This window comes from Pholis gunnellus (genome assembly GCF_910591455.1).
Source record: "Pholis gunnellus genome assembly, chromosome: 15".
Taxonomy (NCBI): Eukaryota; Metazoa; Chordata; class Actinopteri; order Perciformes; family Pholidae; genus Pholis; species Pholis gunnellus.
In genome coordinates this window covers 5,903,071-5,915,097 of record NC_136542.1, presented here as the reverse complement: position 1 = coordinate 5,915,097, position 12,027 = coordinate 5,903,071, and the positions used below count along the sequence as shown (strand labels likewise).

Here is a 12,027-nt window from a genome sequence, read left to right as displayed (position 1 = left end):
GAAGGCCTTTGTGTAAAAGTTACGCTCTAATCCTTTTTTTCCTGCCTACCTGTGCGAGTGCATGTCGCAGCAGGTTAGCAGGTGAGGCTCGAGGGTGAGCGTAGGAGAGGTTTCAGGCCGGGCCTTATCTCCATGGAAGACTTCTCTTGAGAAATCTCAGTCTGACACGTTTTTTTACTGCTAAATTCCTCAATCATGTGAAGCCCCACGTACGTCCCTGAGGGAACCCAATATCCACTCTGTGCCTTTCCATAAGGCCTGCTGCTTTGTGCGCTCAGACTCTCATACGAGCTGGAGCATGCACGCATGTGTGTGTGTGTGTGTACTTGCATGTTCCTGTGTGTGTGTTTCGGTGTGCTTTTTCTTAGTGAGTGGGTGTGAGATCTGCGGTTTCTCACAGTCAGTTCTTATCTTCGTCTCTCTGAGCCTCAGCCAGCAGATCATTGTGAAACACACACACACACACACACACACACACACACACACACACACACACACACACACACACACACACACATACACAGAAAGAGAGACAGAGATACAGAGTTCACTTCACTATTCCCTAACCTCCCAAGGCCAGATATCTAGGCCTTGTTTACAACTCAAACAAAAAAATGATACAGCCATGGTTGTATTAGCAGCAGGGTGACCTGAGTCCAGTGATCCTCTCAGGTTGCCTGTCTTTCAAGCTGTCACTCCTTTTTGTACTTTATCAACATTTTGTCATTTTACAACATCATGTGACAGCGCTGAGTGTTAGATCGCTGACACAAGATACGATCAACTGTGCTTAGCGCAGACTTGGCCTCGGTACAAGATGGAGCAAGGACTTCCTGTAAAACTGCTATTGATGTCATCATCTTTCTGCTTATACCTCTAAAAGGCCTGAGTGACTCAAAGCGGCTGGTTAGTTAACCATAGAGGTCTGCCGTGGTCCAGTGCATATCTGTAGGCGGGTAGAGGAGTAGGAGTGTATTTATTTCTAGGAGTGTGATGTCTGTCTCTATGTGTGTGTGTGTATACAGGCCAAGGTCATATAAATCAGTATTGAAATTGAGAGAAACTGAAAACTGCGTTTCAGAAGTGAGAAAGAGGTTGTTTTCCACCAGAGGAAACAGATGCTGCAAAATCATGTGGGAGGAAACGCTGTTTTTAGCTCTAGCATGGTTCAGTGGCTTCATGCTAACCTCTTTCACTATCATGCATCACACACGGGGACATATAAGCGAGGAGTTGTCAAGCTGTGTAGTCTGTCCTGGTGTTTCAGTCATGGTGTGTATGTGAAACACACAAAAAAACGTACACAATGTTCATCATATTTTTGTATTTTCTGTCACCATATATAGGGGGAATAATTACTTTTTCACCAGGTTAATAAAAATGAAAAGAAGAGCAAGAAACACCACCAGACAGCTTTTAAACTCACCTCCAGGTGTAACTATCTGTGTAAATGTCTGTCATGGTTTACAGACCAACTTCATGGTTCAACTTTGACCTGCCTTACTTGTTCTAGTTGTGCGCTCACAGTTTTCTTGAGCAAAACGGGAACTTTTGTTTTGACCTCCAAATAAAGTGGTTTAGGTCGGAGTCTTGACCCCAAAAAGGGTTACGAGGTGATTACCGTATAAAGTAAATTCTGTTACACAAAATGATTCTGTCTCCAAAGGTACAGTTCACCCCAAAGTTATAATACTTATTCTCTTCTTTGTTGCTGTTTGTCAATCTAGATTGTTTTAGTGTGAGTTGCCTAGTTTCTGGAGATTGAAACTGCTCACAACCAGGTCTGTGGATTATTTTGAGTAACACTATCATGATTTCTGGAAAGAGACATTGCTGTGGAGTTCTTCAAAAGTATTTTAGTCCCATATAGTCCCATTATATTTAAGAGAGGGCAGACATCTCTACGGTCCTTATCTCCAAAACTACACAACTCACACCAAAGCAGTCTAAACTGCTAAATAGCACTACAGGTAAGAGGACAATATGTATTTTTTCATTTTGGGGTGAACTGTCCCTTTTAATATTTGCCTTTTTGTTTATTGAAACTCCTGTCTAGTTAACCTCCTCAGGCCTCAAGTATTGACAGATGGGAAATCACTCTTTTGGGTGCACTGCTTGTAACTCCTCCTGAACACAAACACGCTGTGACAAGCAACGAGGCAATGCTTTGTTTTAATGTGTTTCTTGTATGTCATACTGTGTTATCACGATGTTCCCAGATCTCTACAAATGTTATTATAAGCCATGGAAATTGTGGCCAAAACTAGACAAAAAAACTGGAATTATCCTGTAAGGTCCCAATTAGAGCAGGAGTGGGTCAAAATGCACAGCAGGTGTTCTAATCTCTGCCGAGGGAGCCCACTTTCCTCCCATCGGGCCACGGTGTTGGGAGTCATGAGACAGGAAGAGTTAAGTGGTTCAGTACTCAGGAGAGCAGAGGGAGAGACTCACTCGGCCCAGTGGACCAGAAACCCAAAGCACAACAGTGTCGGGTTCGGCACGGGCTCTCCCATTGGCCGGTCCTCGTCTCCCGTTTCCGCCGTGCCAGCACGTCTCGTTTGGAAAAAGTCATCGCTTGTCCATTAGCGCGGGGCTCAGCCAGAGTTTAGTGGCTCTGTGTTTGTTTTTCTGTCACAGCGAGGAGTGGAAGGGTGTGTTTCCACAACCTGTAAGACGGCCATCACCGGAGCTCTCCTCGGGAAGACTCCTCACCTCTCTGCTCCTCTGCTCAACACATATGTGTTTTCTGTTCCTTTCTTTTACAGGTCAGGGGTTGCCACTTAGCCTTGGGGGGGGGGAGAAGAAAAGCACATGTGACACTGGATCCTGGAAGGGCTAATGGTCATTACTCGGTAAGCAGTGTGTCATGGCCTCAGTCGCCTACATAATAGGGCTGCGGAGTGCCTGGGTTAAACCCACAGGATCAGGGAGTGGTTGTGACTGTTGTCTTTGTTGATCTGCAATCAGTCTCCCTGTGACACATATGGCCATAGACTTACAAAGATAAAGCCTGCCATTTTGCTGCAGGCAGCAGAGAAATCTGCATGACTGGAGAGAAAAGTGTTACATATACTGAGATTAGAGTATTACTAATATGCTGACTGTGAAGGCTGGGAGTTACTGCTTAAACAGCAGGTTTACAATAGAACAATACTGCACAACTACAGTACAATAGATTGCATATTTAATTATATTCTGTTGGAGGCAAAGTTATCAAAACGTAAATTAAAGTGGCCACACTTTTGGGGGTAATCCACTTTTCTCCGTCACTCATCTCTATTGTTTTGTATCCAGACGGTGAACCACCCATATACACACTCTACAGGCAGATAATAGTCAGGAAGGAATTAGAGATGGGATGAGGAGGCCCCTTGTTAACACGAATTATAAAACACATACCCATAATTAAGTTAAGAATTTCAATATTTGGGAAAACAAGACTCTAACTCTCCACAATCCCACCCGTGAAGCCACAGACGAGTCAACCACAGAGAGTTAAAAGGGAACGCAGACAGAGGTGACAAAGCTGTACTTTCACTATATGTAAGCAAGACGAGCGCTTCAGAGGCAGTGGCAGGTTCGGGGGTCCGTCCCCTAACAGCAATGTCAAAGGTTTGAGCACTGTGACAGACACATGAGGAGCATTTTAGCAAGACACTGAAGCCATACCTGCATGGTGATTATATGTTGCTGTCAATTAATCAAGGTCACTGTCAAACATGTGACTTCATTCTTCATTGTTGTAGTTTGTTTGTCACAGCTTTAACATCTGACTCACCATGCTGTGTTTTCTGCACGTATTTGCTTTCTTGCAAAGACTTGGTGAGTGTTGACAAGATCAATACCATTCTTGTGTCTGAACATTAAATATGCAGCTTTAGCCAGCAGCTGGTTGACTTAGCTTAGCATAAAAGCTAGCTATTGGGGGCGGTGCCTTGGTAGCCAAATGGTTACTGCCCACACCGCATAACGTCAACGTCTACGGTTCGATTTCAACCATGGGACCTTTGTTGCATGTCTATGAATGTATGAAGACACAGCTGCCGGCTGTGTCTTCATACTTCCGATACAAACAAAAGAGTGGTATCAACTTTCTCTCCTACCTCTAATCCAACCACTGACATTAAAAGTGCAGTGTTTACTTGTTTCTAATGCAAGTTTGCGAGCTCTGGTATGTGCGTCTGAAGGAGGTTAATCATACTTCTCTGTTTTCTACAGACAAAGCGGCCTCTGAATAGCCTCATCACTCAGTGTCGACCTCAGCCCTTGTTTGGTGATTAAGTATCCCTCCCACATCACCTGTCTCACTGCAGCCATGCAGACACATGCACACACATGCATGCACGCGGGGCTGCAGCTATACCCTGCTCTCAGCTGTGAGTGTAGATAGGGGAAATAGCACAGTTAGCACATCCAGAAGGTATTTGCTCACCTCTTTCCCAGACAAAAGAGGTGAACCTGCCTCTGATAACACGACTACAAAGTGTACATGCCGCCACATTCTCTTACTCAACCGTGCGGGTTAAAGGTGAATGAAGATACTGAGAGTAAAGCTGCACACCTGCTCTATCCTGTTGTGCAGGAAGCAATGAATGAACCACAAACTTGATCTGTGTCGCCGTACTCTTTCCATGTTGGAAAGCAACCTGCTGTAAAATGTGATGAAGTAATGGAATTTTTTTTTCTTTTTTGGTTCTTTTTTTTGTGTTTCTGCCACATATGAAAGAGCAGACGACCCCCTCCCTCCACCACCCTTCAGACCTGCTGCTGGAGGTTCAGAAACCCACTTCCTGGTGCTTCGTCTCAAGGTGTCTCCATACGCACACACACGCGCGCACACCACACAAACAGGAAACGGCCGTCTTTCATGTCCCTCAAACTGCATGCAGTTGAAGTTCTTCTTGAAGGGTGCACCAAGAAAAAAAAAAAATAGAAGTTCTCAAGTTGTGTTCACCTGGTTTGGTTTGAGATACGGAAAACGATCCTTTATATTTATGTAATGAAAACACAATATGTGGAAAATTGATTCCCTTAGCCACAAACTAGGCTTTTTGATGGAGGTAACAAAACATTAACATAACCGCCGTTAATACAACAAATAAGGAAATGTTTCTTTTATACACATTTATATAGTTATATGCTCTATGCATGAACACATATATATTCATTCTGTTTGCCAAAAACTCATTCACAGACCAAGAAATTTGCTTAGTGTATATAGTGACGTTATTTATGTATTGAGGCCAATTAGATCAAACTCCCTTCTAGTGAACAATAGAAATCTGAAATGATTTGGGTTTTAGGAGGGGTAGTGCTGCCTAAAAAGTAGTCAACACCAAACACAGATGTTTAGCAGATGAAAATGAATTGTATTAAATTGTATTCACTAGTCGTGCTATGTAGCAAACTTCTGCAACATGTTATCAATTAAAAATCGTGTTGATAAGCAATTCTACGTATAAAGGTGATGAAACAATGTGTATTCTTTAAACTGTTAAAGGTGGCCTGTGTTCTCCAGGACCCCAAACACAGCATCTGTACATGTCCAATGCTCCAGTGAAAACCATTGCAATACGGCCTTTTCTGTAATCACTTCCCTCCAATAGCATTAAAAAGTTTGTTTTTAAAAGTTACTCCTTTGACTACCTCTGTGTTGTTGCATTGTGGCTTCTTCTTCAATGCTTGAGAAATGAGGATTTTATTAGCTGTACATCATAAATACTCGTAGGTATTCCATTTGTGGACCACATGTTGCGGTATTTTTAGCTTTCTCTGCTTTTAAAAGAATGTCTGACACAAAATGAAACAATATGTGCGAGTGAGTAATCAACTGAGTATAGAAAAAAAAGCTATGTTTGGAAGGCCATTTCCTTGTTTAACTTGCTGGTAATGCAGAGAGGCTCTCAGCAGGCGGTTGGGTCAATGAGGGGGGGGGGAGTAAAGGAACAGGACAGGAATCCACCGGGCCCAGGTTCTCTGGAGTAAAGCAACAACAAGGCCTCCACGGGTCAGCTGTGACGGGTCAGCACCCACCATTGTATGGAGGGAAGGGAGTTCCTGTTCCGGCTCGTTTTTTTTGCAATCTGAGAGAATATAAACATGGACAGACGGAAGTGTCCAGAGAGCGCAAGCGAAAGCAGAAGCAGTGTGGATGTAGAGTGTATGAAGGGGGAAGCTGTCTGTGTGTTGTTACTGAAATCAAACACCACTCTGCTTCATTAATGGTGAAAACAGTGATCGTTCTCTACATGCATCTATGTCAAATTGACCACATATTGTTGATAAACCTATCAACCTATTACTCAATTGTTTATCCTCACACATGTATCGATCAGTTCGCGTGTAACCTCAGGATCACTGATCAGGCGATAACCTCAGCAAATTACACTTTCTTTTTTTCATTCTCGGAAACGTACCGGTTACAGCCCCCTGATCAATATTTCTGCTGAAACAAGCGGTGCCTCGTCTTTTGCGTAACCAAAAACCTGCTCGGTTTGATCATCCCCAGGTCAATACCCCTGACTGCTCCTCCGTGCAGCTCACCAATCAACTTCCACCACAGTGAAACTCCCTTTTAGTTCTGCTTTATTTACAGAGAAGCACAGTCGCTTCTATTTCCCATTTTTAAATAGAACATTTGTAAACATATTCTGTCCCTTTATGTAAAGCAGTCTGACATTGATGTACTATGTTGCCTTAGTTAGCTGCGGGCTAAAACGTGAGCCCCGTTTGTTTTTTTAAGCCTTTATTTGATTACATTTTGGCATATTTAAAAGTATGCTGAATTAGCGGTTAGCAGTTCCCGTTTGCAATGTAGACAACTATCACTGGAATACTTTGATACTGAAGAAAACTTTCAATTTGTGTTGATTCTCAGGCAGGTTGTGGCGATATAAGGGAGTGTCCTTTTTCTATGACTTCAAAGTGGATTTATGGGGCGTGCCTCAGTTTGAAAACCTCTGATGTAAAGCTTTGACACAACTTCCCTCTTGTCCTGTATTATACGAATATTAAAATAACCGGTCTCCTCTAACGCCACCCAGAATAAGGTCTATTATAAGGAATATGAAGTAACCTGATAGAATGTAATCTTCATTGTACAGATTAGAAGAAAAGACTGTCTGACAGATTTTGTAGCATCATGCGTGTGCAGCGCATCTTTAACTGCGTTATGGTGTAAGAGCATCTAAAATCAGATTTCAACCAAAGTACACAACTCATTACACAGTTTAACTTTTCAAAAAATACGGGGTTTATTGACTTAACTGCAATCAATACTTACAAAAGAAAAAAAAAAACTGGTTTTCATATAAACTCACAGAAATTACTGTAGTGAAAAAAACATGGCTGAAAAAATACATTCAACTGTTTTACTTTCTTTGTGTCAAAATCTGTTCACCTCTTCCAAACACGTGAAGGAAACCGAGAACAAGTGACTTAAAAAAAACAAAAAAAAAAACTTAATCGTCCTCCATTTATCAAATATAAAAGGCAGAGAAGCCTTAGCTACCTGGAATGTATTCAAAGAGGCACTTCCAATGGTCAAGAGGGGGCCAAGCAAGTGCATCAAGCATCCAATCAAATTAAAAGGAAAACAAAGTTAACTTTCCTCAACCCATTTGGTCACAGCTATTGCTTGGAATAACAAGACTTTACTGACAGAAGACTTTTCAACAAAACCAGTCCTCTGACTCGGAGACTCCCCTTAACCGGCGAGACGTCTCCCAGCACCCCTTTAACTCTACCGTCGACCCAAGTGTTGGGAGTTAATACTCAAGATCTGAGACGAAAACAGACGGAAGTGAATCAATGTAATAACAGTTAGCTACCGTTACTGTCAGGTTATTGGAAGACGTGAAGGGGGAAACGTCAGGAATGAATACAAGCAAATCTAGTACAGATGGAATTGCAGTCCGATAAGAGGGAGTAAGAAAAAAAAAAGTACAATAAATAATCAAAACGCAAAACATCTTTTTTTGCATTTTTTTTTTTGCTTTAAATTAAGGTTCATTTTGACAAAGTGTAGTTGCAGAACAAAAGTCATTGAAGTACAATATATTAAACTGTGAAAAAAGGAAAACTGACAAAAACGTCTTCACAATCTTTAGATTAATATGGAAGATCATAATTTAACATAAAAGAAAATATATTCTATTGTTCATTATCCAGATAAATACAAAACAAAATTAACAAAAAAAAAAAAAAAAAAAAATGCATATGATCAGCAATAAATATGTTCTGATAAGTTAAATAAGCAGTGACAAGCAAAAACCTTCTGTCTGGAAAGTTTTTTTCAAACAATAACCGTAATAATAACATTAATAAAAAATAATTATCAAATAAAGAAAGCAAAAAAAAAAAAAAGAAGATGTAATGAGTACAGAGTGCTCCTCAGAGCAGGTACTAAAGTGGGGGAAGAAGTAAAGTCAGATAGCTTGGAAATCCGATTGCAGGATGTACAACTGCACCATGGGAATGCTGGAATTCCCCAGACCGGCGAGGATGAAGGCAGGGAGGCAGGGTGGGGAGGCGGGACAAAGTCTTACAGGTTTAATGATCAGTTTGATATCAAGACTTCCTTCCCAATAAAGAGCCAGTGACCAGCAACAGGAGGAGAAAAAGGGAGAGGGGGGGGGGGGACATAACCAACTTCCAGTTCAAAGTCCTTCCTGCAGACTCACCCAGTCCACAATTACATAAGACGGGGCTTTAGAACAACCGTGAGGGGGGGGGGGGGTAATGAGAAAGAACCAAAAACAGTAGTCCACTCACCCTAAACACATGCAGAAACCTCCCCAGGCACTTTATTTTTATTTTTTAAAAACTATTCATATCTTTTCAGGGTCTATTTTTTTCCTTTTTTTTTTGTCTCAACTCAAGTCTGTAAAAAACGGCTGCGGTAGATCTACAGTTACGTTAGTGAGCACCCTCTAGCTAACTCGGGGGAAGTGGTATCGTCTGGGAAGAGGGCGGGAGGAGAGAGGGAGAGGGAGGGGGGGGGCTAGTGCAAAGCACTCCCCTTTGCAAGGCCACTTGTGCTGCTACACATTCAAGAATAAATGAAGAAAGAAAGAAAAAAAAAAAAACAAGTGGCACCTGGCAAAACAGTCAATTCTTGTTCTCATGATTTTCATTGTTCAATTTCCTCCTTTTTTTTTTTGGCACTATGACACATGGCAGGGTACTTTTTAAAACTTAACAGAGGTGGAATGAGTTGAGAGAGAGCGTTCCCTTAACTGACTACATCCTTGCAATGCTAACAAGGAGCTAACACGGTGTTGTTTGTGGGTGGGGGGGTGGAGGGGGGGGGGGGGCTCGGGACAAGGGTGCAGAGGTAGAGGGGAGTGCCGTGTTCTCTTTGTGTCATCGAACTTTAAAGTCACTGGTGGATGCTCGCGGCCTAATCATCAGAGATGGAGAGGCGGCTGAAGATGGGAAGGCGGCGGGTTGTATCCAGCGTGGGGGACTCGGAGCCGCTCAGGCTGCCTCCGGAGCTGCTCTGGTAGCCGTCTTGGTCTGACAGAGAGTCGGGAGGGCTGGATGGAGACTCGAACATCTGGGGGGACACCAACATGGGTCTGAAATAGTAAGGCGTGCTCGTCGGAGAGGGAGGTGCAGGGGCGTTGGGCTCTGTGCCCACAGGACCGGCACCGAGGCTGGGCCCGAACAGGTTGGCCAGCTCCTGGCTGGAGTAGGTGAAGGGGTTACAGCTGGGCCAGTCTGGGACCTCATCGGGGAAGAACATGGGCGGAGGGGTGACGGAGGTGGGGCTGTCTCTCAGCCCGGCTGAGCTGGAGAAGCCCGCGAAGCTGTAGCTGTGCTGCAGGCGAGGCCTGTCCATCTTGTTGCAGGAGTTAAGAGGGGAGCACTGCTGGGGAGGTCCGCGGCGCTCCTCGGCGTTGTGGATGAAATGGCAGCGAGGCCCGTACGGGCAGAACCCGATGGTGTGGAAGGTGCGGCACAGCTCGGTTTTGTATTTGGGGTGGCGGCTCAGGCTGCGTAGTTCATGGATTCCGTGAGCAAACTGGCACTTGTCGCCGTACTTGCAGGAGCCGTTCTCCTCAAAGGGCCTGCAAAGCTCCGTCTTGTAGCGGCTGGAGTTCACCTGGCTGCCGCCGGTGGGGCTGGCGGGGCCCAGGCACTTGTTGAGGAGCCTCTCGCCCGTCTCGGAGAAGGAGCGGTCTCGCATGCGGTTCTCCTTGTTGTTGTTGTTGCTGCTGGCATTGCCAACCCCTGAGATGAGCGAGGAGTGGTCCGCCGCCTTCAGGCTGTTCAGAAACTGGTTCTGGCTGAACTTTGTGCTGCTGACGGAGTGCCGCCGCTGGTACACGCCTCCCACCGAGGGAGATCCCACCGCCTTCCTGTCCAGCAGGACTCCGGCGGGGCTGGAGATGGGCACATTAGTGCCAGTGCAAGGGACAGACATGGGATGGGGGGCGCCCAGGTTGTTGTTGTAGCCGAGCAGTTTGTTGTTCTGCAGAGACACAAAGAATACATATCATTAGGATCAATAATCTACACCATCACCTCGGCAGACAGTGTGGTCCTGGTCTTAAAAAGAGAGCTGGTGGGAACAGGCTCCCCTTGCATGACTGTGTTCTTTTTGGCTCTGACAACATAAGCGGATACAGGCCTATAGAGCAGCAGCTGGTTTGGCAAGTTGCCCCGGTTAGGAATGTGTGCCTGTTTAGTAAATGGAGCAGCAGCACATGAGGGGCCACAGGGCCGCTAGTGGCTACAAAGAGGCGGCATCATTTGGGAGATAATGAAGGTGGCAAAGCATCCTGCTGAATGAATTACAAGGGGAAGCTGATCTGCTTCTCAATACACGTACAAACTAGAAGACTTCACTGATTGACATTAGTATTAGAACTAAAAACCAACCGCGCAGGAAAAAGGCGCAGTTTTTAAAAACAAATTATAAAAATCTGACACTGAAAACATTAAAATGCACGCGGACGAAAACATTGCAGTGACGTTAACCCTCCGGTGAACCGTTAACGATTTCGAAAACTAGTTAAGTGTTAACAAATATTAACACGGTTAATCACAGAAACAAGGTTTATGGAGGCAATAGCAAGTACAAGCCAGACGAATCCAGTCAATGATTAGCGAGCATGTGGCTGCTTTGTGAAGAGTATTAAAAGTGGCGCAAAACTGCGCTCATTAACAGAAAGAGGGACACCAGTAACGTGGGAAACTGCCCGTTAGCAAAGCTACACATTTTGGGTTAACTGACGTGGCACATGTTGACTATAAAAAGTTTTAACATTTAAACAATTGTTAACAGTTCATGTTAACTGGCAGGCAGGCTTGGGCAACACTTTTAAAACACACTAGTTTGACACAAACAACGCGTTCAGGGCAAAGACGGGAAACAAACAGGTTTATGATAACTTCACAGCGAAGCGAAGAGCAACAATCCAAAACAAGCAAAAACAAAACAAGCCTCCAAAACAGGCGCGTCACGGCGGAGGGCCGCGTGCAGCTCCTCATTCCTCCACAGCGGCTAACGTGCTAACAGAGAAGACCAGAGAGAGAGAGAGAGAGAGAGAGAGAGAGAGAGGCAGGCAGAGGAAAAGTTGTAAAGCTACCTTGTTCATTATTTCGAAGTCGAAGAAAGACGGCGACAGCACGGCTGTGGTCATCTTTGCAGCGGACCAGGGTTAAATCAAAAGTAGTAGTAAAAAAAAAAAAAAAAAAAAACTCCCAAACAAAAAAAATAAAGTGTGCTTGCTCGAAAAGCTGCGCGGGTCTGCTGAGTTTCTGATTTGCAGCTCCTGGATATTTGTTGACCCTGCAGAAACACCCCCTCTGCCCTGCACCAGCTCCGACATTTGCTTTATAATCCTTTGCAGGAGGAGCCTCGAGCACTGGGCGGTAACTTTTTATGTTAACTTTTTTTTTTCTTTTTTTTCTCCTTCCTCTTCTGGAGGGAGACAAACTTTCAGTGGGTTGTCAGTTTGTTTGAGATTACTACACGGTTTGCACGCAGTATGAATACTGAGCAGTTTTTTTTTTTTTATT

The 12,027-nt window shown here is 44.2% G+C and overlaps 1 protein-coding gene across 1 annotated transcript; it reads right to left on the bottom strand.

The window, feature by feature from the left end:
- Window positions 1-7,228: 7,228 nt before the first annotated feature.
- On the bottom strand, window positions 7,229-11,806 carry zfp36l1a (zinc finger protein 36, C3H type-like 1a). Its single transcript, XM_079174885.1, has 2 exons — window positions 11,595-11,806; window positions 7,229-10,474 (listed from the first exon to the last, which is right to left on the bottom strand). The coding sequence occupies exons 1-2, from the start codon at window positions 11,646-11,648 to the stop codon at window positions 9,401-9,403; spliced, it is 1,128 nt and encodes a 375-aa protein (XP_079031011.1). The 5' UTR covers window positions 11,649-11,806; the 3' UTR covers window positions 7,229-9,400.
- Window positions 11,807-12,027: the final 221 nt, after the last annotated feature.

Coding starts and splice junctions, on each gene's coding strand:
- zfp36l1a (XM_079174885.1), bottom strand. CDS start 11,648: ATGACCACAGCCGTGCTGTCGCCGTCTTTCTTCGACTTCGAAATAATG. Junction 10,475..11,594: donor ACTTCGAAATAATGAACAAG/GTAGCTTTACAA, acceptor GTGTCTCTGCAG/AACAACAAACTGCTCGGCTA.